This window comes from Drosophila simulans, chromosome 2L (assembly GCF_016746395.2).
Source record: "Drosophila simulans strain w501 chromosome 2L, Prin_Dsim_3.1, whole genome shotgun sequence".
NCBI lineage: Eukaryota > Metazoa > Arthropoda > Insecta > Diptera > Drosophilidae > Drosophila > Drosophila simulans.
This window is the reverse complement of record NC_052520.2, coordinates 16,490,438-16,513,218: the sequence shown is the minus strand read 5'-3', so window position 1 is coordinate 16,513,218 and position 22,781 is coordinate 16,490,438. Positions and strand designations below refer to the sequence as shown.

Genomic DNA, 22,781 nt, shown 5'->3' with positions numbered 1-22,781 from the left:
GGCCCCGCGATTGACAAGCCCCTGAAAAAACTCCCACACCGCTTGTAGGCCTACTGTTTATTCACGATTGACCCATAAATATGAAAAGATATTAGACAAGCCCATGTCCAAGTAATTTCCCTTGTATATAATCAATATTTGATATTAAATTTTAATTAATTTGTTGGTTTATCATCATGGAATGTTCCGGTCGGCCGGTTGTCTCACTGACAGAATGAGTGCCTTGGTTCAAATAGGGTTATCCCAATGAGTCATCCATTTTGTGGCAGTTCCATACAAGATATGAATGCAGGTTCCCTTTAATAAAGTGATAAGTTTTAAATAATAATAGCTTACAGTTTCAGACTTATTATGAATCAGTTTTAACCTGAAACAAAATCGATGAAAGAAAACGCATGATATTCAATTTTATTTCTTTTATTAAAATGTCAATAAATTAATTTCAAAAGAATAGAGAACAATCGAAACATTAAACTAGAAATAGTACTTTTATGCATTTTATATGTTTTCCTAATAGTATTGTTTGCTTTTTATATAGTTAAAAAGAATTTAAACAATTGCTTATATAACTTGCTTGTATACTATCTTTCTTAGTGGTTTGGTAAAAACATTTTACGTACAAGAATGCTATATTCTTTTTTGTTTTTAATCCTTGCTCTTGCATCTTTTCATTTACATGACAACATTAAAAATGATTTAACATAGGCAAATTTGTTGGTTTTTGATTTTATGCATTTGCTCTAAATATAGTATAGGCATTAGCTAAGTATTTGTGTGATTATTTGTGGAACGAACAGAAATGGATAAGGAAAATTTGATTAGTTAGTTCCGTAAGCTTTAGTTAAAAGTAAATGCAACAAAAATATTTAAAGCTTATGAGAAATATAAACACGGTTAACATTTATATTTAATCAAAGATTAATTAATTATAAAAAAAAATCTTTGGTCGAAAGCTTCAAAGATCTTTGGCAAAAGAAATTCTTATCGTTTATTAGTTTGAAATTTATTCGATCTTGAAATACTTTCCCAAACAAAGTAGTTGCAACTATCAAAGCATTATTGATTAATTTCATATTGATAAATGAGTAAATCAACACTGAACAAAATGTGTAACCAAACGTTCTAGTAAATCTCTTTCAGATCCATCATTGCACGAATGCTTTGAGAAGTGGTGTGGTGGTCGATGTGGTTGGTGATTCAGCCGCCGGATTGTGTGGATTGAACTAGACGCGTAGTATGCGAATGCGGTTCGTCTGATTCAGTTATAAAGTTATATATAGTAGTGGTGTTATGCGTGTGGATATAACGATTGAGTGGTCGCAAGACAAGGACCGAAAAGTCCAACAGTTACTTCCATAACTGTGATGTGCCCTCGCCTCAGAGTTACAATATACCGGACCAGGCCGTATATCTGCTGACCAGGCTACGGCACATCGCCTGCGTCCGATTCGAACTTGTACTTTGTGGTCGGAAGGCATACTCTTCTGGGCATGCAAAACATAATCCAAAGATAGACATATACCACTTATTTATATATTAATATGGATAGATAGAAGGGGGCAGCACGGACGCAGGGGACTCTTCGCTCAGCAAAATTAATGTGACACGCTTTCGACTGGACGCAGCAGACATTTACGCTCGTGGATCGGTTTTGTGTGGGGTTTAGTATTACAGGGACTGCCGTTTGTCCAGCTACTCGCGTGTCGCCCAGCGCGAAGACAGACAGATTCGGTGGTCTAAATATTTAATTAAGTCTTAGTTTTCATAGTTAGTTCTCCTTGCAAAACACCTTAAGCCCATTAAATGTTAACAAAACTTGTAGCCTTTTTTAGCTGTACTCTTTTCAAATGAACGCGTGCATTGCATGGATAGAATTTTACGGAAAATTATGACAGAATATTAAATCAATTAAAGACCACCACCAAAAAGAATACTATATGTTGACTACTGACGGGAAATGCAAGCCAAAAGTAAACAAATTTAATTTGATTTGACTCATTTTGATAATCTGGATTAACTAACATAACACAGCCGCAAATTGACAATCGAAAAGGCTAAATTGAAACCAACAAGTCAAGGAATTAAAATGTTGCCTTTTTATTGCCAAAATAATTTTACACAAATTTAAAAAATGTTCTAATTAAAAGTATACAATAAATTGTTTCGAAATAATATAAAATTTGGATCACTAAAGAGTTTTATGATAAAAAAGAGTTATTTAAATAATATGCATTCCCGACGAAAGTAAAGCAAGAGTGGTAAGTAAAAGCAACTCTACAAAATGAAATGCGTCGATCAAATATTTACAAGTCTTCGCCATACAATTACCAGAGAAAGAGAATATGTATTCTACGAGTACGATTATAACGACTGTGTACAGATGCGAGCTTAGTCGAGGAGTGTGTGAATCGTATACGAGTAATGCCACCAAATCTGCGATATTGTCTGTCTTGCATTGAGGTACTTTCGTCTGAAGCACGCCGTTCTAACACCGCAGGATCATCGAACCAGGCCAACGAAATTCATATGCCCGGCGATATCCCGATGGCGGTGCGGCTAATTTGCCAGACCCAAAAGTCCAACATCAATTTTGCGCTAAACTGGCCAGAGCGAAGTGAATACTCGGAGGATTCAACCGCTTCTTTTTGGCCAGTTTTTTCACTTGTCATTGCTTATGGTTAGGTTACGCGGTATAGTTACATTAATACATGTATTTATACATACAGAGATATATAGTATAATGGTTGGGTTACTAGTGTTACATGTGTGTACTAGAGATATACTCAAACGTACATAGGTGAGTGTTAGATTGTGTCACGTGTGGTGCTCTCCGGGGTTCTGGGTGCTAAGTCTAACTACTGTAGGCTACACTGGGTTCGGAGTATTCGAAGATCTCGGGGAATGGAGAACAATCTGACTCATGCTGCTTTCCATCTTACGTGAACATAACAAAATAAAAAGGATACGACTAGTACTTTTTAACTGTCAATCGACTACTTATGCTAGCTAAAATTGTATGGGTTTACCAATAAAAACCTGAGCGCCTCTATAAAGGATGAAGTTCTCGAGTATTATGTACGTTTAGTTAGTTTGAAAACTAGTTGAAGTCGTGAGAAGGAAGCTACATAACCAAGGACATTGGAAGATCGCTACGGTAACAACTAAGCAAAAGCATCAAGATCTATCCCGAAACAATGTACGAGTATCGAGTGTAGTTACTAACACGTGAGCAATTCCTATCTAGATTCTCAGCAAGGGGCAACTCTATAAGCTATGTAGGCGGTTTACAGGGGGATGGGTGTTTTGTTTTATTGTAGTTGTTGTTGATTAGTACCAACCATACCATAACCAAATGACTTAGGATAAATAGTATTTGTTTATGCACATATAACTATTGAATAAGAAAATCAAATTGAATGTAGATACCTGCTCTGATCTGTTGTCTCACGATGACACACACCAAATATATTTTACATACCAAAAAAACAGAAACGATACAAACAAATTTCGAATATTTTTATAAATATTTTTGTATATAGTTGAATATATACTAGGTAAGGAAAGATAGGACTTACTTTTTGCCAGCCGCAACTGAACGATTGAACGAAGGTCTAGACAACATGGGGCCTGGCCAGAAGTTTTATGAATTTTAAAAACATTATAACAGTTTGCAGAGCTTTTCACGTGGACATAAAGAATCGAAAGTATAATTACGCACGAATAACACAAAAACAACACAAAAATGCTGCTTATGGCAATTGTCAACATACCCAGGGCTTTGAGCGTTCATGTTTTTTGGTTTTGCATTTGGTTTTGTGTGATTTCGAAGGTTTTTTCTTTTCGGATTTCATTTGTTTTGTAGGCGATATAATTAAACAACTTGAGAGTGTGTGGGTGTGGATGTGTTTAAAGTATATGCTCACTAAATGAAACTAAAAAAAAGAAAAAGAATGTTAACTGTTAAGTGTCAACGATTAATTTGCTGATTATACAGATATAGATACAGATATTAGATAGATTTCTACAGCACAACAAAATAGCTTCAGATGGTTGGTGTTAGTGTGTGTGTGGTTTAGCGTTGTGATACTTTGTGTTATACAAAGAGTACGAATAATATATCTAAAAGATGTATTTATGCACGCACATCGAGAAGGTCAGATTGGGAAAAATGGGGAATTTGGTTTAAAACAAAAGCTAAAATGGAGTGCTTTAGATGAACGAAATATATATATATAAATGACATCGACTTGTTTACTAGGCATAACCGCTGATTAGTGGGTAGCGTGTGGCCAAGAAGTGTGTATGTGTGTTTTTAGGGTACCGTGTCTCAAAAACTGTTATACATTGAAAAAAAACTGACTTTGGTTGGATTTTATAAAAGAACTTGCTTGCTGAGTGCGCGCTGTTTTGCTGTTTGCAATCATAAGCTTGATCCGTGCCTCACTCATGGAAAAGCAGTGGCAGCGGCAGGCTCAACAGTGGTGCCTGAGCCTGCAGAGCGGCCGTGGTCCGGGAAAAGGACCGGGCTGGCTGCACGTGCTGAGGATGCGGCTGCGGTTGCAGGTGCGTTGGCGTCTGGGCTGCTGGCGCCTGCAACAGACCCGGCGCTGCGGGCAGACATCATCTAAAGCGCGGCTGCATCATTTGCAGCATATTGGGATGTCCTTGCAGCATTACGCCCATTCCAGGCATCGCCATCGCTCCTGCTGGTAAGGCACCCGGCATTCCCGGTAGTCCTATCTGCATCGGCAGTAGACCTAAACCGAAATCATAATGTAAATTTGTATTTATTTCGATCTTTAAATAGTTAGCAACCGCTACGCCGTTTACAACCAGCAATCTAGTCACATACCTGCAGGCATGCCGTGTAATCCGGGGCCACCGGCTCTAAGCATATTCCCGCCGATGAGAGCTCCATGGGGTCCAATGGCCATGGCCGGTCTCAGCATCGGCTGCATAAGCTGCATGTGCCCAGGGAGCGGCATCTGAAGGTGTAGGACCGGATGAGGAGAGAAAGATATAGAAGAGCATGGAAAAGAGATCACGGATTAATACTCCTGAAGGCACTTCAGCAAGGTCTATATTGAAGCCATTGTACACAAAATTAGCTAAGTTGTTATTAATTATGTTGTTTCGTTTTTTGTTTTTTTTTTTTTCATTTAAAATATTAATAAGTTGGTTTTGCGTACTTATTCAATAAATGGATAAGGTGTGTGTGTGTGTTCGGTTTTTTGTTGGTGGAAAACATTTTTGCATCGCATTACAAATGTATGATAGAGCAGAGACAAGAAATATAGAGTAGAATATTGAGTAGAGCAGAGAGAAGGGGCGAGACTTCTCTTCTCACCATGGTAAAAACAATATATTTTGGTTGTAATTAAATAGTTTGTTGATTTAAAATGAAAAGTACTTACAATTCGGAAACTGAACTGACGACGACGATGGTGTGGAAGAAGGTGTGAGGGGATTGCATTGCAAACCATATTTGGTTTTGTATCTTAATAATTGAGTTGCACTTCAGGTAGAGCAACATAAGAAATTATTCGTATTCGCACTTAAGAAAAAGAAATAGTAATTTGATTTACTAACCGGAGGAATGGGGTCGAGTTCAAGTTCCAATATCTTTCTGTTAAAGTTAGTTTCAAACTTGGCTAAGAGTAGAGTTGGATGAGGATGAGAGTGGGTTAGGAGGAGGTCTACGGCAAGCTCATCGGTTGTAAATGAAATTGAAGGAATCGCGGACCGGAAGTCCTCTACCTTGGTTAAGCATTTGTACTGCGCGTTAAACCATATGAATGGAATGTTAGTGTGAATGGTAATGGATGTGGATGGTATGAATTAGGAATGCTTTTCAATGAAGGAAGAATTTGATTTCGAGACAGAAATGCGTGATCGGAAAAACATAAAACACTGATATATGGTAATACAATTTACAGGTCATAAAACATTTAGATATTATGCTTATGAGGTAGTTTTTAGGTTTTGTTTTTATATTGGTGGGTGAAGTATCAAAGTAATAGAAATAGATAGAGACATATCAATGCGGAGTGTTGTCTTACTTAATTCAAGTGTATATCTTGTGGATATGAATTAATCAATCAACCAGTCAATCAATCATCAATCAATTAAACCAACCAACGCAGCAACCATTACGACAAATTCAAAGTAATTGTTTCTTTTGTTTTTTTTTTTTTTTTTTTTTTTTTTGTAATAGAAATTATTGAAATGTACTTACATGGCTTGCAAAATAGTATAACATAACTCACGACTGTTCTCTCATTCACTAACATATTTGTAAATGTTCATTGTTTTCTGTTTTACTTGCAAGGCAGTACGTACTAGAAACTCATTTGGGGTCGGGGGGTTTGATCTTGTGGATTATATACGCATGGGTGTGATATTGAGAGAGATAGAGTAGAGTAGGTACTTGCTTAGACTACATAATTACTTGCATAAGTACGACTAAGTAAGATTATAATGGAGTTTTTGGCTTTTACTTATCTGGTTGCATTGCGCACTTTGTATATCACATATCATTTTGCGGGGTGTGAGTTTTATTGGAGGTAGTGATTAGGTTGGGTTTTGGGGGAAGAGATAAACTTGCTGTTGTACAAAAACCATACATACTGTAACTCTTTTCGGACCCTGCGCAACACTTTTGCAACACTTTATCGTTTATCAACACTGAACTTCTGCTCTGTACTGCAATTGTAACGGTAACTTTAACACATTTTTCCAGTTTACAAGCTTAATAGGGTTTTTATATTTATACATATGGCGTAAAACTTAGTTGAGACTGTTGATCTTCCTTGTTTCTAAGCTGGGCAAAATTAATGGGTTCGAAAAGAAAAGGGAACTTTAAGCGGTAGTGTTGGTAAGCAGTTGTAGTTAGCCAAGTGATTGTTTTTACACTGATGAAAACGTTATTTTGGTTTAAAGAAGTGCAAATTTCCTTTTCCTATCAGCTTCTAAATATTTTTATTTATTAACAAACTAAAACCTTTTTAAAATAAAAAAAAATATTTTTTTTTTACAAATACACACATTTTTTAATGTATCCTCAAGCAAGATCTTGATGGTTTCAACATAAATTTGAGATTAGTCTTATGAGTGTGCGTTTCGGTTAACTATAGATAGGATCATTGTAAATTTAGAACCCCCAACTAATCGCGAAAAACATTAGCTAATAGGTGATCACCATGATGATGAGGGCGAAGCTTTATTTATTGGGTTAACCCACTCGAAAATGCTGTCGTTGGCTTTACGATACCATTCTAGGACACAAGATCGGTATTTGTATTGTGGTCTTTTACAGATTGAGATTCTCAGCACTCGGAATTTCGGTATTGTTAAGTCAAGTTCATTCTTTGGTTTGATTGCTCGCGTGGCATACGCAGCACCACAGGATTAGAGACTTACCATGCCGACGGCTGCGGCCGCCGCAGCCGCTGCTGCCGCACCGGGATTCCCAGGCTGTCGGGCAGCCTGAAAGCGCTGGAGCATCACAGCCCGATTCAGTTCCTCCAGTTGCTTGACCTGCTGCTGCGCCGCCTGCTGCTGCTGCACCACCGCCTGTTGTTGCTGCTGCTGCTGCACCGCCGCCTGCTGTTGCACCGCGGCTTGCTGTTGCTGCTGAGCCGCCTGTTGCTGCTGTGCCGCCTGATGCTGTGCTGCCACAGCGTGTGCCACATGAGCGGCTTGCACCTGAGCTTGGACCACGGCTTGGGTTTGAGCTTGGGCTTGCACCTGGGCAGCATGTGCGTGTGCGTGTGCCTGCGCCTGGGCCTGTGCCACGGCTACTAGAGCGGCGTTCTGTAAGAAAATGTTTGGAATCGATTGAATTTATCTCACTTGCCACTGGGAGGGTGTAGTTTCGGGGTCAGCCAAAAAAAATGTATCCTGACTGAGTCAGGTCTTTTTGTACATATCGTGCTAACAAAAAAATTGCTTTAGGCTTTAAAAAAAATTTGGAGAACGGGGCTGAAACCCAAATAAAAATATAAAATTGCAGATTGTAAGCTGATGAAGTAGCAAAAATTAACGGACAAAAGTGACTAGATCATGTCAAGTAATCATCTAATTTTAGATTCTTTATTTCAAAATGATTCTTTAGAATTCACATGGAAACGCTGCCTAAGCGTGTATGGAACCGACTACATAGCTCTCTAACACATACTAAGCAAGCTGGCTTCAAATATGCCCCTATGATCCAATTAAATCAGCCCACCCGCTATTAAGAATTTTTCTATTTATCAGTGGAAATGTGAATTGCATTTCAGCTGCTTCCGCTTTACCTTTAAAATACAATACAAGAGGGGAAACTGGTACATGTGTTGGCATATCAGATTGATGGAGATTACGTTTAGGGCCAGACAATTTGAAACCTTGCTTTTCCCTTCTAACGAGTTCTCTGGGCTTTGAGTTAAGATGCTTTAAATCAAATTAATTAAATTGAAAACCGCCGTTTCGTTTGTTTTGTTGCCATTAATTTCTTTTTTAATTAAAAATTGTACAGACATATATCATTCTATATGCTAAAAAAAGTATTCTTTTCTTTTAAATGTTGTTTCGTATTGTGTGATTCTCGTAATCTGTTTGCTCTCGTACGCTGTGGTCGTCTAAACAGAGTAAATGTAAAAAAGTGTCCTGTTTGGAAAAATGGAATTCTCTTAGAATGCTAATGCATTCTCTCAAAATGCAGTCGAAATTGGGTCAGGTTTTGTGTGTGAAATTACATTTATTCTTTCATTATATTTCTTTTTTTGGAGGAAATTGTCTTTCTTTACACGTCCTCGTTTCAGTCCGTTGTGCTTGTCATTTACTGTTAATCAGTGGGTGTCGTTTCTGTCCCGGTCTGTTTATTTATATTGACTATGGTTTCTATAACTATGATAAGAACTCACTTCCTGGGCCTTCGACATGGCTGCGGAGACGGCAATCGAGTTAGCCATGCCACTGCTGCTATTGCTACCCGTTGGCGAGATCCCGGCCAGCGACGGGGGCGGCGGAGTGGTGGGAATCGACGTGGAGGCGCCACCATTGTTGCTGGGACTCTTGCGACTTTGTGGATTCGCCAGTGAAGCCAAAGCGGCCGCCAACCGTGCTTGTATTTTCGGTTGGCGCGCGCGCAATTCTTCCAAGCTCAGGTCCTCCTGTGGATGCATTATCTTTGTGGTCACAGCAGCAGCGGGTGTTCCGCTTGCCGCCGGTGGAGCTGGAGGTCGCTGCTGGTGTTGCTGAGCATCGGGCGGACCACTTGGTGGTGCGCTGGATGCGCCACCAGCATGATTGGTAGTAGGCGGAGCACTTATGGTAGCATTACTTTATCAAAAAGAAGAAATAATTGATTTACGTTAGTTTAAAACAAATTCTTGGGATAAAGCCAAATAATAAGTCATTTGACTGGCTTCACAACTATGTTTAATAGGGGAAAACCATTAAAAATGTGCCAATGTGAATAATTATTTAGAGTTCACTAGATGAAAGCAAAAAAGTTGAAAGTATTTCGCTTAAAATACCCTCAAAACTAAATCTACATACGAATTGTTCAAATAAAAGATTAGTAGCAGGATCTAACTGCTATCTTTAGATAAAAAGCTAGCAGAATTCTTATGTGGTCTTCCCCTAAGGATGCTAACCTGTACGCTGGAAATGTTGGCTTTTGTTGAGCCATGGCGGCGGCGTGGTGATGATGTGCCGCCGCCGCAGCAGCTGCCGCCGATGTTGTGGCCATGGCGGCTGGAAACAGAGGACGCGGAGGCATCATGTGCGGCATCATGGGCACTGGATACGGAGGCAGCGGCGGCATATGCTGCATCATGCCCATGCCGTACTGGCCCAGCATGTGCGGTGGCATCATGTTTGGGGGCATCATCATAGGCGGCGGTACACTCATGGCATCTGCAATGAATGTTGTATAGTGATTTTGTATACAATTCGCTTTGCTGGTCACTTACATTCCACTTTCTTTTTGGCCACCGGTTCATCATCGTCCGAATCAGACTTTCCCCCATTCTTCTGGCGTTCGTGATCTCTGAGATCCTCGGCGGGAATGCCGTCCATGCCGAAGATTTCGACTTCAATATTTGAGCGATTGGGCAGCGAGTTGGGGACCTTATCCACCGTTTCCTTGTGCACCTGCATGCAGTGAATGGATAGTCCGGGTCCGGTGTATAACTTCTTGTGGCAGATGTGGCATTTGAAGTGCTTGGCCTTCTGGTGCTGCACAAGGATCTTTTCGTCATCGAACTCACGGTTGCAGTACCTAGTTTTTGGCGTTAAGAGTTAAGGAAAATTCACGAGGATGCGGCGTTGTAGCCAGAATGCGTATTCGTGTGTGTGTATCTACCCCCAACCCAATACCATTATATAAATGTGTGTGTATGTGCAGATACAGCGAGCGGCACATGCAGTGAAAAAATATTTCTTTGTTTTGCGAAAAGGATACCAGCACCAGGGTTTGGAGGCCTTCTTCTTCTTGCGTCCCATGATCCTAAGGTGACTTTAAAACACTTAAATTTACAAAATCGCTCCGGTAATTGGTAGAAAAAAAACAATTTGTTGTACTACAAATTGCTATGTCGTGGAAAACAAAATGGAGAGCCAGTCAGAGTGACCATCGCATCGATTGAAATAAATTAATCTTATCGATATCTTTAACCAATATAATAATTATTTAACAAATATTATTGGTAATAGATATGTTTGCCTCAATAGCAAAAGGCAAGGAAATAATTTCAAAGTGATTTAATACTATGACAGTAGAAATAAGAGAACTTTGTTGTCATATTTTTAAAAGAACATTATACGAATTTCTTACACATGGTTATTCGATTATTATCGATTATGTACCTCGAAAAGCGCGGCCCATAAGATTACTTCACCAGCGCCATCTGCTGGCTAGTAGCGCATAATTTTGGTGTATTTCTAAAAAAAATTGTTTTGGTCACTCTTTACCAGCCGGCATTTACCAAAAAAAAATAAAATAAAACAGAATAATGGCAGATAAAAAGGTAAATTAAATAGAATATCAAAATTGTGGTGCCTAATCATCATAATCGTGACTTGGCAGGTGGGTGGCAACAATGACGGCAAGGAGAAGCGCCGCAAGGAGTCCATTCTGGACCTCTCCAAGTACCTGGAGAAACAGATCCGCGTGAAATTCGCGGGCGGCCGCGAGGCATCCGGAATCCTCAAGGGCTACGATGCACTGCTCAATCTGGTGCTGGACAACACGGTTGAGTATCTGCGCGACTCGGATGAGCCCTACAAACTGACCGAGGAGCAGACCCGCAGCCTGGGACTGGTCGTCTGTCGCGGCACAGCCCTCGTGCTCATTTGTCCACAAGACGGAGTCGAGAGCATAGCCAATCCGTTTATAACGCAATAGTCCAAGGATTTATGGCTGGGATGCGTTCCAGGATGTAGACTAAGTACAAGGCTCTTTTGAAAATCGGTTTAAATATATTTAGCGGAGACATACATACATACGTATAAATTAGTTCTTAAAATCTAATCAGGCCGCAAAGTACCACGTTTATGAGCCCGCGAAAGTGTTTAAGCTTCTCCATAATATTCAGAGTGTTCCGATTTTAAATTAATGCACTTTATCCTCTTTAGGTATGTTACGAAGATATCTACGGGTTTGCTTACGGTCAGATTTTGAAAGCTGAATCATCTAAATATGCGTAATTCAATTTATAAATATTAATTTTTCTAAACAATTAAAACCTAAAATTTTATCAATCTTATCCAATTACTTATGGAACGCTCCTAGCATTATGGATATATACAAGCGCCTTGCGTCGAGCTCTTTAGTGTCCAGCGGGCTATCACCTTAGTCCAAGCCGAACTCGTTGCGAATCCAGGGATACTGGGCAGGACAATCCATGCAAGTGTAGAAGAACCGATCCTCCTGCAGCACTCGGCTCCGCACCTTGCACACATTCGGCGTGTTGCAGACCTGCTCGTGGGGATCCAAGTCCTTTGGCTGGCAGTGCCAGGACTCGAATTGATGCAACTGGTTACTGGGCGTGGGATGTCGCATCCACTGAATCGCCTGCTGGTTAGTCACGAAGAACACATCCGGCAGCTTTTGCAGATCGTCGAGGAATTTCTAAATGATCAGGAAGGAATGAAGATCTAGTATTATAGGAATGGAAATGGAATATTTACCAGAAATGCATTCAGATAGTCGACTTTCTTGAACCAAGTGGAATGGAAGTACAGGCCAAAGGGTGCCCTATTGCTAAGGTAGTGCCTCTTGAAGTTGTGCGTCAGCATTCTGTACACATCCTCGCCGCTCAAATGCGGTGGACAAGTATCCACCATGCCGCACATATACTCGCCCACTTCCAGTTGGTTCATCACCAGCTCCCAAATGCCCGGATAACTCCTAGACGGGCAATTCTGATTCACGCCCGTGCAGCTGTGCGGCATCTTGTAGTCCAAGGTGTAGGGCCACAGAGGAGGATTCGAATGCGGCGCAACCATGGACGAATCGTACACGAAGCCAAACTCTTTCATCATGAGAAACTGTCGATTCCAGCCGACGCGCAAAAAGGGTACTCTCATCCCACGGATCTCCTCCATGCGAACCGCTGCAAACTTATTGATGATATTGGCCTGGCCAACCATCTCATCGAACCAATCCTCAATTGTGGCATTCTTGGACCACCACATCTCTGGACCGCGATGCCTACGGGCAATCAATTAAAGTGAAATCTCAATTTGAAGGTATTTACAGGCTGATCGACAACTTACGTTACTGAGTGCACTGCGATCTCGTGACCATCGTTCCAAAGCTTCTGCACATACTGATAGTTGGTAAACGGATGCGAAACATAGAATGTGCCCTTAATGGGACACCCGTTGGGGTTTCGCCTGTGCTGCGTGAACAAAACCTTGGAGAACAGCTCCCAGTTATCGTGATTGATGGCATCGTCGAAGGTCAGCAGTATCATCTGCGGAACACTCTGTGCCGGAAGACTGCCGGGTATCTGGGTGCCATCCTTCGAGCAGAAGCACTGCGGCAACTGGCACTTTCGCGGATCACAGGCACCAGCTGCATTCGGATCGTGCTCCACATCGCACCAGCCTTCGTCGGAGCCGTCGGGACAGTCCACCGAACCATCGCAGAAGTACTCTTGCGGCAAGCATGTGCCGTCGGCGCAGCCCAACTGGTACTCATCCGCACAGTCGGCCATCTCCAGCAGAGGCTTTGGAGCCGGCGTCTCCGCGCTCACATCGCAATTGTCCACATTCGCCTTGAAGTCGCAGATCTGACGCACCACATCGAAGAGCAGTCCCTCGGAGCACTTGAATTCGAACACCTCGCCGTCGAGGCAGAGGAAATACTTGGCGCACTCGCTGTTCGTCCAGATCTTGTGGACCGGCCTGTTGGGGTTGCGGTAGAAGCGTGCATCTTGCATGCAACTGGCTGCGCCGGAGGTCGAGCGACGATGCCGAGTCTGGTTGCCGACTATTCCATCATTGTCTGCAAAGCAGGCACACAAAAAACCAAAACTGGGTGTGAGATAGCCGTGTGTAATTAACAAGGAGACTGATTACTGAATAATGCATTGACCCAAAAACGATACCGCTCACGTCAGCCCAAAATTAGCCGCTTGCAGCAATATTTCTGCCTTTTTACCAGCTGGATACCACCAATCACGCACTGAAATGGGTGGTGCGCATAGTTGCCAATAGTAGTCAACTATTACGGAGCAAGACGACAAAAATCGAAAAAAACCCACGTCGCTACTTCAATTGAAACGAAAAGTTGGACAAACCTCAAGGAAATATATATATGAATGTGTGTAGGCCACTTGCACGTTTAGAAGTGCCTGAATTCCGAGGAGTTGGACTTCGATGACCTTTTTGATTGGCTCGAGGCCTCAATTAACATTATATTAAACATAATGTGATCTCAGATGATCTTCCCCCGTGATTTAAACGTGATGGAAACAATAGTAAGACTTGCAACTAGTCACGAAGTACAGCTGGCACTAAACTAGCACTCAAAATTATGTTGACTTGCCATTTAAAAACATTTTTCCAATTTGTATGCTTCAGCAAATTTGGAAATGATTATGAATATTCAAAATATTGGATAAATATTGCTAGGATTGAGAGTAAACTATGGAGCACCTTTTTTAAATCACTTGTGTAATAGGTCTTTCTGGAACCAACGCCAGCTCCACCCACTTGGAAATGCGTCCCAGCCATGTGCCACATTGCGGCGGACGGGCTGAAATGCGTTTGCATCATGGATCGGCAGCAATGGCCCGTAGCCGTGCCGCACCAGATCGTAACTCAGGTGGTTGGGCAAGCGACGCGTGTTGGCCAAATGCAAGATGCGATCTCGAGATTGGAGATATGTGCATATGTATGTGGCGCTATAGCAGATAGACCGACTGACTGACAGTCCGTGTGTGTATATCTCCATCTCCATCTCGATCTCCATCTGAATCTCAATCTGCAGCTCTAGCTGAATGTCTAGCTGGGGCAGCTGGGCAATTGCAGCATTTAGAAAGTAAATTTATCATCTCCGCTGGCCAGAGAGGCCAAGGCAGCGGGTCAGGAAAATTTCAGCAACTGTCATGGGGTTCAATGCACACGCTCTTTTTAGTTTTTGTTTTTTGGGGACGGGTGCGGGCTTGTGGACAACCCGACTTGGCCCCACTTGGCTGGCCGTTTCGTGTTATATAACTCCTTCGATTCGATCGACAACTTTCACACCCAATGTGCGCATGCGCGCATGAGCATGCCGAAAACTAAATAAATTCAGTCGAACCCAATCGAAAAGCGAACAAAAGGGGAGAAAATTACCAATGACCAGGGCGTCCAGCGAAGACGACATAATCATTAGCGCCGCCATCATCCAGATGCACAAACTGGGTAATCGGTGGGCGTTGGGGATTCGCGCTGTTGGTTGTGGTTTCGAGCGCCGCTGGGCGGAAGCGACGACCTTGACTGTGAAACCCGTTTGGCCATTTGCATTAGAGGCATTTTCCCCCGGGCAGAGCATTTTTCAGCCTGCTTTCCACTTTGCCACTCGCGATTGTGTTTGGCCGCTTGCTTTGAGCGCTTTAATCTTGCGCGCGATCGGAAAACCGCCAGTGAAAATGGTTCCGCACCGAGCCAAAGTCGAGTTGTGACTAAAGTCGTGCGAGATGCAGCCAAGGCATTATATATTTGGGCATTTCTCTGACTTGCGGATAGCGGAGAGAAAGCTCTGCGCAGTGGGTGTCTCGCTTATGTTTTTGGGGAGCGAAGAGCGCGCTGAGTTATTCATAATTTCCAAACTATTACACGGCGTGTTTGGAAGTTAAGTAGTTTGCTTGTTAATTATGAAATTCATGCATTTGAAATATTATTTTGTGAACTCCATCGAAAAAACTACTTAGTTGAGTTTTATTGTTATTTAATTAATAATATTTTATATTATAACTACAAATAGCAGTTTCATATATGTCTTAGAATGTTTATTTGAAATTGGTTCTTAGCGTCGATGTAACGATTTTTAATTTAAATTCAAACTATAGAGCTGCCAACGTATCTGACTTTTTCAACGGCCTTGTCAGTATTTTGCGAGCACATCGAGACGGTCACACTGCTGATAGCGTCCTATTACCATTGGCGCCCGAAATCGCGATTTTGTAATTCGTGGATTTTTCCTAGATAAATCCACACGGAGAATTTACTGAGAATAGCACACGATGCAGAAGGCGCGTCTCAGCAAGGGCACGCCCAAGGCAGCTGGCGGAGCCCGGCAGAGCGGCCAGTTTCGCGTACCGCAGCTAACTGCTCAGCAACAATTGCGGGCGCAGCAAAAACAGGAGGAGGAGGACGCCGCCGCGGACGCGCTGGATGATGCACTGATCTTCGACGACGAGGAGGGCGGCACCCGGATCGGCGACATATACATACCGCCTCCGGTGCCGCCGCATTGCTCCATGGAGAGCAAAGGACCGCGCCTGATCATCTCGAAGATTGTGAATCGGAATTTCAAGAGCTATGCGGGCGAAGTGGAATTGGGTCCCTTCCACCAGAGCTTCACTGCCATCATTGGACCCAATGGCAGTGGCAAGAGCAACGTTATCGACTCCATGATGTTTGTGTTTGGCTGCCGAGCCAATCGGATCCGTTGCAAGCGCGTCTCCACCTTGATCCACTCCTCGTCTAGTTATCCCAATCTGCGTAGCTGCTCGGTAGCCGTCCACTTCAAGCAGATCGTAGACAAGGGCGACGGCACATGCGAGGACGTGCCCGACTCTAGCATTGTTATCGAACGCACTGCCATGTCGGACAACTCTTCCTACTACCAGATCAACGACAAGCGGGCGCAGCTCAAGGATGTGGCTAAGCTGCTCAAGAAGCATCATGTGGATCTGGAGCACAATCGCTTCCTCATCCTGCAGGGCGAAGTGGAGTCCATTGCCATGATGAAGCCAAAAGGGCAGACTGAAAATGAAACTGGGATGTTGGAATACCTGGAGGATATTGTCGGAACGCAGCGCTACATTCGCCCACTGCAGCAGATTAACCAACGGGTAGATCAACTCACAGACGACCGAACAGAGAAGCACAACCGCTGCAAGCTGGCCGAGCGCGAGATGAAAGATCTGGAGCAACCGTTCAATGAGGCCGTCGACTATCTGAAGAAGGAGAATGAACTGGTGCGCACCAAATCCTTTCACATCCAAAAGATCATCAGCATCAAAAAGAGCAAGCTGGAGCAGTACACCCAGGAGCACGAAGCCTGCGCGGAAGAGCTGAAAACCCACGACGAGGGCACTGCCGCCCTGAAACAATCGCGAGCCGAAAAGGAAACAATCATCCGAAAGGAAATTGAGTAAGTACTTAATTTCAACTTCAAACTAAGCTATATATTACATTACATTACTTAATTTCATTTCAGAGCCTACGAAGCTCTAGTGAAGAATCGCGAACAGATCAAGAAAAGACTTGTGACTGTTGAGAGTGCCTACACAGAGATCCAGAGCACAATGGAGAACACGAACAAGCAGCGCAAGAAGGACAAAGCACAAATAGAAAAGAACGAAAAGGAGGTGGAGAATCTGCGCATGTTGCCGGAGAAAAATCAGCGCGAGATCGAAGATTGCAACAAGAAATTGGAGAGCCTGGAAGTAAATAAGGTGACACTGAATGAGGAGCTTGAAAAGCAGCAGGCCGAGTTAACTAAAACCACTGCGCCGCTTACCGAGAAGCGCCTCAAGCTCAGTGACGAACTGGTGGGCCTTAAGGAGAAGGTCAACACGGCTAAAGGAGAGCTGCAAGTGTTCGAGTCGCAGCTCAAGATCCTTAAACAGGCGGAGACCACTGAGTCAAGGAAATATGAAACCCTTAAAAGTTCGTACGAGCAGTCGCAGAAAAGTCTGGAGGAGAAAGTAACAAGGGTGGACGAGCTGAAAGAAAGCATTCCACAGATGAAGACCGAAATTGTCAGCAAGTCCGCGGAAGTGGACAAAATGGTTAAAGAGGAGCGCAACCTATCCATGCAGTGCAACAAACTAAGAACAGAGGTATGTTTAATTTAATTGCATTCTATATCCTTCTTCTACTTATAAATACCTTTTTCGGCAGATCAATGAAAGATCTAGCGTCATGCAGGCTCAGCGATCCAATAACAAGGTCCTAGACTTCCTTATGCGTATGAAGATGGAGGGCAAGATCCCTGGTATTCTAGGACGCCTGGGTGATTTGGGTGGCATAGATGCCAAGTACGACATTGCTATTTCGACTGCCTGCGGGCGGTTGGACAACATTGTCACGGACAACTATGATACCGCATCGGCGGCCATTGGCGCTCTAAAGGAGTACAACGTGGGCAGAGCCACCTTTATTACGTTGGACAAGATTGAGCACCATCGTCGTGATGCCAACTCCAGGATAAATACGTAAGTAACAGCAATAGAGAATGAAAATGTAGGGTACTTACACCATTCACTTACTATTGCAGACCAGAAAACGTTCCTCGTTTGTACGATCTGGTTAAGGTTGAAGATGACCGCGTACGAACCGCTTTCTATTTCGCCCTGCGGAACACACTGGTGTGTGACGATCTAGAACAGGGCACCCGCATCGCCTACGGCAGGGAACGCTACCGAGTTGTGACCCTACGTGGAGAGATGATCGAGATGACGGGAACCATGTCTGGTGGCGGCAATCGTCCTATACGCGGAAAAATGGGTACCCAGGTGCGCACCAAGACGGCAGAATCGGCTGACAGTTCGCAAATATCCCAGAAGGCGTTAGAAGACATGCAGATTCAGGCGGAGGAGCTACAGGCCCGCGTCAATTATTGCCAGGAACAGCAGGGCAGTCTTGAGCGCGAGATTCAGACCCTGAAGAGTGGCTTGCAGCGTGACGAGGCGGAGTACAAGCGGCTGGCGGTGAGCATCACTTCCCTGGAACAACAGATGGCCAGCAACCTGAAGCAATGCGAGGCGCAGCGGCAGCGAATGCTTAAGAAAACAACAGACGAAACAGCAGTCAAGGAGCGGGAGGAGCAAATAGAAGCAGCGAAGCAAGAGCTGGAACAAGCACAATTCGCCGAACAAGCTGTCTCCAGCCAAATCGAGGAGATCCAGAACCAGTACGATACCCTTAGAAACGATAGTGTCAAGCCCGTGGAGGCCAAGATCAAGAAGGTAAACAGCCAGATCGAAAAACTGGCCTCCCATGTACGGTCCTTGCATGTGGGCTTGGCCACAGCAGATCGAAATATAACGAAAATCACTGGAAACACTAATAATCTCCGTGAGAATATAAAAACTGCGGAAGAAAAATTGAAATTGTTGAATGAGGATCGAAAGAAGGCTCAGGAAAATAAAGAGGAGCTGGAAAAGGAAATGGAGGAATCGGAAGCGTCCATCGAGGGCGCCAAATCCCAATCCTCCGATATAAAAAAAGAAATTGATGAGATAACCAAGGAGGAGAACAAACGAAATATCGAGCGCATTGAAATAGATACTAAGCTACAAGCTGCAGCGGGAAGAATGAACAAGGTGAAGAATGACATTCCCGGGTGGCAGGCTCAACTGGCGCCTTTGAAGCTCAACGAGATTCCTGGAGAGACTGAACCACAAGCGCCACTCAAAGAACTCAACGAAGAAGAGCTGGAGGCAGAGACTCTGGAAGCCTTGCAATATAAGCAAACTATGCTGGAGGAAGATCTGAAAACAAAGAAGCCCAACTTGAGTTGCATAAAGGAGTTCAACGAGAAGCGCTTAGTCTACCTCGATCGCGTCCGTGTGCTGGAGGACATCACCTCCAAGCGTAATGAGATGCGCGACAAGTACGAGGAAGTGCGCAAGCGACGGTACAAGGAGTTCATGGATGGCTTTAGCATTATAACGAGGAAACTGAAGGAAATGTACCAGATGATCACACTAGGCGGCGATGCTGAGCTGGAGCTGGTCGACTCCATGGATCCGTTCACCGAGGGCGTCAATTTTACGGTGCGCCCGCCAAAGAAAAGCTGGAAATACATCTCGAATCTCTCAGGCGGTGAGAAAACTCTCTCCTCACTGGCACTTGTGTTTGCCCTGCATTATTACAAGCCCTCTCCGCTGTACTTCATGGATGAAATTGATGCGGCGCTGGATTTCAAGAATGTGTCTATAGTGGGGCACTATATCAAGGTAAATATCTATGAGAGTTCTTGTCTTACATTCAAATTTTAACGCCAATTGTTGTCTTTACCTAGGAACGTACGAAAAACGCCCAGTTCATAATTGTTTCACTTCGAGTCAACATGTTTGAGCTGGCCAATTTCCTGGTGGGCATATACAAGGTCAGCGATTGTACGGACTCCATCACCATGCTGAACTATCCGCCTACGCTGCCCACTCAGTCGCCGGTGGTCGCTAACAGCCAGTACGTGGGTGGAACGATTGAGGGGGATAACACGATAGCTGGCGAGAACCAAGACGATACCCCACGGGCGGAGGAGAGCCAAGCCCCGCCGTCAGAGCAAATAGTCCGCTTGATTGGCGAGTTGGGGAGGGATACCACATTTGCTCCGCCCTTGGAAAGTACGGCCAGGGACACAATACTCGCGCAAAATGTTGAACAGGCAGCCACTGAGGTTGCTGCTCAACCGTCAGATGCCACGGGAAAAGTAACCACGGATGTGTCCCTAGCAAGCCCGCCATCTTCCCCACCCATGCTCAATGTTTAACTCCAAACTACTTCAATATTGTAGAATGTTTTCTTATCTTGTAAAGGGGCATGTTGTAAACTGCCTGGTAATCTAATTTCTGGTGAAGACCGAGACGTAATTTGATGACCTCAGGTGGAATCGGTATTTCCAATTGGTATTATCCTTTCAATACTTATAATAAATGTTACATAAAATTGTACAGGCATCTTTTTTATTAAAAAACTGAGTGGGCTCTAACTATATTCCTAACTAATGCTGGCCATAATCTTTGAGCAAATTCCTTCCAGCGCCTCAGTGGTGACGTTCTTGAACGTCGTCAAATCCTCGCCAGAATCGCAGGCTTTGGATATCTGTTGATCCAGAGGCAGGGAACCCAACAGCGGGATTCCCATTTCGGCGCACATGGCAGCGGCTCCTCCGGTTTTGGCTGGAAAGATTTCGGAGGTATTTCCACAATGGCCGCAACGAAAACTGCTCATATTCTCGATCACGCCCACAATGGGGATATTTTGCTTTTTACAAAAGTTGATCTCCTTGCGTACATCCAGCAGAGACACCTCCTGTGGAGTGGTTACCATCACTGCGCGCAGGGATTCCGGGTTGGTGTCGTCTTTCAGGTACGAAACAACAGACAGATGCTCATCGGAAGTGCCAGGTGGTGTGTCCAACAGCAGGAGATCCAGATTTCCCCAGTCCACCTCGCTCAGGAACTGCCTGATCATGCCATTCTTTTTGGGGCCTCGCCAAATAATGGCATCGTCTACAGAGCCCAGAAGAAATCCGATGGACATCAGGCACACGTTATCCTCGATTCCCACAGGTGACCAACCGTACCCGGACTGGTGGACACTTTCCCCAAGGGCGCCCATCAAACGCGGTTGCGATGGACCGCAAATGTCGATATCAAGCACGCCGAAGTTGCTGTCCGGATTACTCCTGGCCAGATAGCGAGTTAGCAAGCTGGTTACCGTGCTCTTCCCAACGCCGCCTTTTCCGGACAGGATCAGCAGCTTGTGTTTGACATCTTTCATGGATTCGACCACCAAGGCCTTGCCGGGATCTTCGAGTTTCTTGTTGGGATCGCTGCAGACTCCTTGGTTGGGGCATCCCGAACAGGCGCTTCCCTTGCCCGCATTCTCGCTTTCCACGCCAGGACAATGTTCTGGAGGAGGTGCCTGCATGTCTCTTAGCTTTAATAGTTCAAATTCCGTAAACTAATTGTGAAATGAAATGATAACAAGGAAATAGTGTGGCCAATTATTAACCGAACACTCATACAAGTGCTGATTAACTGTAATTAAAATTAAAAATAATATATAACTAAGATATTCAATTTTATTAATAATTTAAGTATATTTTGATGTAAATATTCATATTCATATTAAAGGAACCAAAAATGGGTTTATTAAATTAAAGATATTTAAGCAAAGTTGAAACCATTGAAATAATTCGACTATTAATTTTCGTAAGTAAGTTAACAAATTGAATTTAGGTATAGGTAAATTAGGTATAATTGAAAATTAAGTATAAATAAGTGAATTTAAAATTATAAATAATAAATATAAAATAAAATTTTAAATATGTGTTAGCTTATATTTATTAGTATCTTTTCAGAGTATCGGTATTTTTAGCCGCCCAGCATACGGTCACTCTCCATTTAACTTGCTTGTCATCGCATTCGGCAACTCACAAACAACTTGTAATTTTCGTTGAAAACCCGGAAAGTATAAATATAATAGCAACATGGAGACTCTACTGGGTATCAAGGGCCCCGACTTCGTGATGCTGGCTGCGGACACCACCCACGCCCGCTCCATTATAGTGATGAAAGAGGGTAAGCCTAAATGGTGCTCATTTTCTTGGCGGCTTGGGTCTTATTTCGTGAGTCTCCTTGAATTTCCATTGCAGATCAGAACAAAATCCACAAGGTGTCGGATAGTCTGCTTATTTCAACCGTCGGCGAATCGGGCGACACGGAGCAATTCACCGAATTCGTTTCGAAGAACATAGCGCTATACAAGATGCGCAATGGCTACGATTTGAGTCCACAAGCATCGGCGCATTTTACGCGCAAGAATCTGGCCGAATATCTTCGCAGTCGCACGCCCTACCAAGTCTTCATGTTTGTGGCCGGGTAAGGATCGAGAGATCAGTCAATCCATATGCTTTCCATGCCTAATGTGTTTCCTCTCCAAAGCTACGATCCCAACGCGGGTCCGGAGCTCACCTTCATTGACTATTTGGCCAATGCACTGCCTGTGAATTACGCCGGTCATGGCTATGGTGCGATCTTTGCATCCAGCATCTATGACCGATACTGGCACCCCAATATAACCCAGGACGAGGCCTACGACGTCTTCAAGAAGTGCATTGCCGAGATCCAGAAGCGCCTGGTCGTCAACCTCAAGAACTTCACCGTCGCCGTCGTGGACAAGGATGGTGTGCGAGATTTGGAGCCAATCAGCGCTGCGAGCCTGGCCGCTTAGTTAGGTTTTGATTGAAGCATTTAAAATGCACAGTTTTGTAATAAAATGCGTATGGATTCTTGGCTAATTTAATACACAAAGGTGGTTTATCGGTTTAAAGATAAATT

At 43.6% G+C, this 22,781-nt stretch overlaps 6 protein-coding genes across 6 annotated transcripts; 3 read left to right on the top strand and 3 right to left on the bottom strand.

The window, feature by feature from the left end:
- Nucleotides 1-401: 401 nt before the first annotated feature.
- LOC6732553 (BUB3-interacting and GLEBS motif-containing protein ZNF207) lies at nt 402-10,661 on the bottom strand. The gene is made up of 7 exons (XM_002079636.4): nt 10,448-10,661; nt 9,957-10,264; nt 9,639-9,900; nt 8,904-9,321; nt 7,420-7,812; nt 4,853-4,985; nt 402-4,757 (listed from the first exon to the last, which is right to left on the bottom strand). The coding sequence occupies exons 1-7, from the start codon at nt 10,486-10,488 to the stop codon at nt 4,621-4,623; spliced, it is 1,692 nt and encodes a 563-aa protein (XP_002079672.3). The 5' UTR covers nt 10,489-10,661; the 3' UTR covers nt 402-4,620.
- A 193-nt stretch (nt 10,662-10,854) lies between these two features.
- LOC6732552 (U6 snRNA-associated Sm-like protein LSm7) lies at nt 10,855-11,750 on the top strand. The gene is made up of 2 exons (XM_002079635.4): nt 10,855-11,012; nt 11,072-11,750. The coding sequence occupies exons 1-2, from the start codon at nt 10,998-11,000 to the stop codon at nt 11,387-11,389; spliced, it is 333 nt and encodes a 110-aa protein (XP_002079671.1). The 5' UTR covers nt 10,855-10,997; the 3' UTR covers nt 11,390-11,750.
- Nucleotides 11,751-11,830: 80 nt separating this feature from the next.
- Nucleotides 11,831-15,163, bottom strand: LOC6732551 (chitin deacetylase 1). Its single transcript, XM_002079634.4, has 4 exons — nt 14,830-15,163; nt 12,763-13,495; nt 12,175-12,697; nt 11,831-12,115 (listed from the first exon to the last, which is right to left on the bottom strand). Exons 1-4 carry the CDS (start codon nt 15,026-15,028, stop codon nt 11,837-11,839), a joined length of 1,734 nt encoding a protein of 577 aa, XP_002079670.1. The 5' UTR covers nt 15,029-15,163; the 3' UTR covers nt 11,831-11,836.
- A 416-nt stretch (nt 15,164-15,579) lies between these two features.
- LOC6732550 (structural maintenance of chromosomes protein 4) lies at nt 15,580-20,387 on the top strand. The gene is made up of 5 exons (XM_016178188.3): nt 15,580-16,855; nt 16,922-17,546; nt 17,608-17,921; nt 17,984-19,667; nt 19,733-20,387. The coding sequence occupies exons 1-5, from the start codon at nt 15,720-15,722 to the stop codon at nt 20,204-20,206; spliced, it is 4,233 nt and encodes a 1,410-aa protein (XP_016025204.1). The 5' UTR covers nt 15,580-15,719; the 3' UTR covers nt 20,207-20,387.
- On the bottom strand, nt 20,378-21,464 carry LOC6732549 (cytosolic Fe-S cluster assembly factor NUBP1 homolog). The gene has a single exon (XM_002079632.4). It carries the CDS (start codon nt 21,367-21,369, stop codon nt 20,434-20,436), a length of 936 nt encoding a protein of 311 aa, XP_002079668.2. The 5' UTR covers nt 21,370-21,464; the 3' UTR covers nt 20,378-20,433.
- A 353-nt stretch (nt 21,465-21,817) lies between these two features.
- LOC6732548 (probable proteasome subunit beta type-2) lies at nt 21,818-22,746 on the top strand. Its single transcript, XM_002079631.4, has 3 exons — nt 21,818-22,022; nt 22,097-22,322; nt 22,386-22,746. The coding sequence occupies exons 1-3, from the start codon at nt 21,932-21,934 to the stop codon at nt 22,672-22,674; spliced, it is 606 nt and encodes a 201-aa protein (XP_002079667.1). The 5' UTR covers nt 21,818-21,931; the 3' UTR covers nt 22,675-22,746.
- The last annotated feature ends 35 nt before the right edge of the window (nt 22,747-22,781 follow it).

Excerpts from the sequence above, each read along its gene's own strand:
- LOC6732550 (XM_016178188.3), top strand. The coding sequence starts at position 15,720 with ATGCAGAAGGCGCGTCTCAGCAAGGGCACGCCCAAGGCAGCTGGCGGA. Across the intron at positions 17,547-17,607 it reads GCAACAAACTAAGAACAGAG|ATCAATGAAAGATCTAGCGT; the intron begins GTATGTTTAATT and ends CTTTTTCGGCAG. Across the intron at positions 17,922-17,983 it reads GCCAACTCCAGGATAAATAC|ACCAGAAAACGTTCCTCGTT; the intron begins GTAAGTAACAGC and ends TTACTATTGCAG.
- LOC6732553 (XM_002079636.4), bottom strand. The coding sequence starts at position 10,488 with ATGGGACGCAAGAAGAAGAAGGCCTCCAAACCCTGGTGCTG. Across the intron at positions 10,265-10,447 it reads GCCTCCAAACCCTGGTGCTG|GTACTGCAACCGTGAGTTCG; the intron begins GTATCCTTTTCG and ends GCCAAAAACTAG. Across the intron at positions 4,986-7,419 it reads CGGCCGCAGCCGTCGGCATG|ATGCCGCTCCCTGGGCACAT; the intron begins GTAAGTCTCTAA and ends CTACACCTTCAG.
- LOC6732551 (XM_002079634.4), bottom strand. The coding sequence starts at position 15,028 with ATGCTCTGCCCGGGGGAAAATGCCTCTAATGCAAATGGCCAAACGGGT. Across the intron at positions 13,496-14,829 it reads GCTGGACGCCCTGGTCATTG|ACAATGATGGAATAGTCGGC; the intron begins GTAATTTTCTCC and ends CCTGCTTTGCAG. Across the intron at positions 12,116-12,174 it reads ACTATCTGAATGCATTTCTG|AAATTCCTCGACGATCTGCA; the intron begins GTAAATATTCCA and ends CTGATCATTTAG.
- LOC6732549 (XM_002079632.4), bottom strand. The coding sequence starts at position 21,369 with ATGCAGGCACCTCCTCCAGAACATTGTCCTGGCGTGGAAAGCGAGAAT.
- LOC6732548 (XM_002079631.4), top strand. The coding sequence starts at position 21,932 with ATGGAGACTCTACTGGGTATCAAGGGCCCCGACTTCGTGATGCTGGCT. Across the intron at positions 22,023-22,096 it reads CATTATAGTGATGAAAGAGG|ATCAGAACAAAATCCACAAG; the intron begins GTAAGCCTAAAT and ends TTTCCATTGCAG. Across the intron at positions 22,323-22,385 it reads GTCTTCATGTTTGTGGCCGG|CTACGATCCCAACGCGGGTC; the intron begins GTAAGGATCGAG and ends TCCTCTCCAAAG.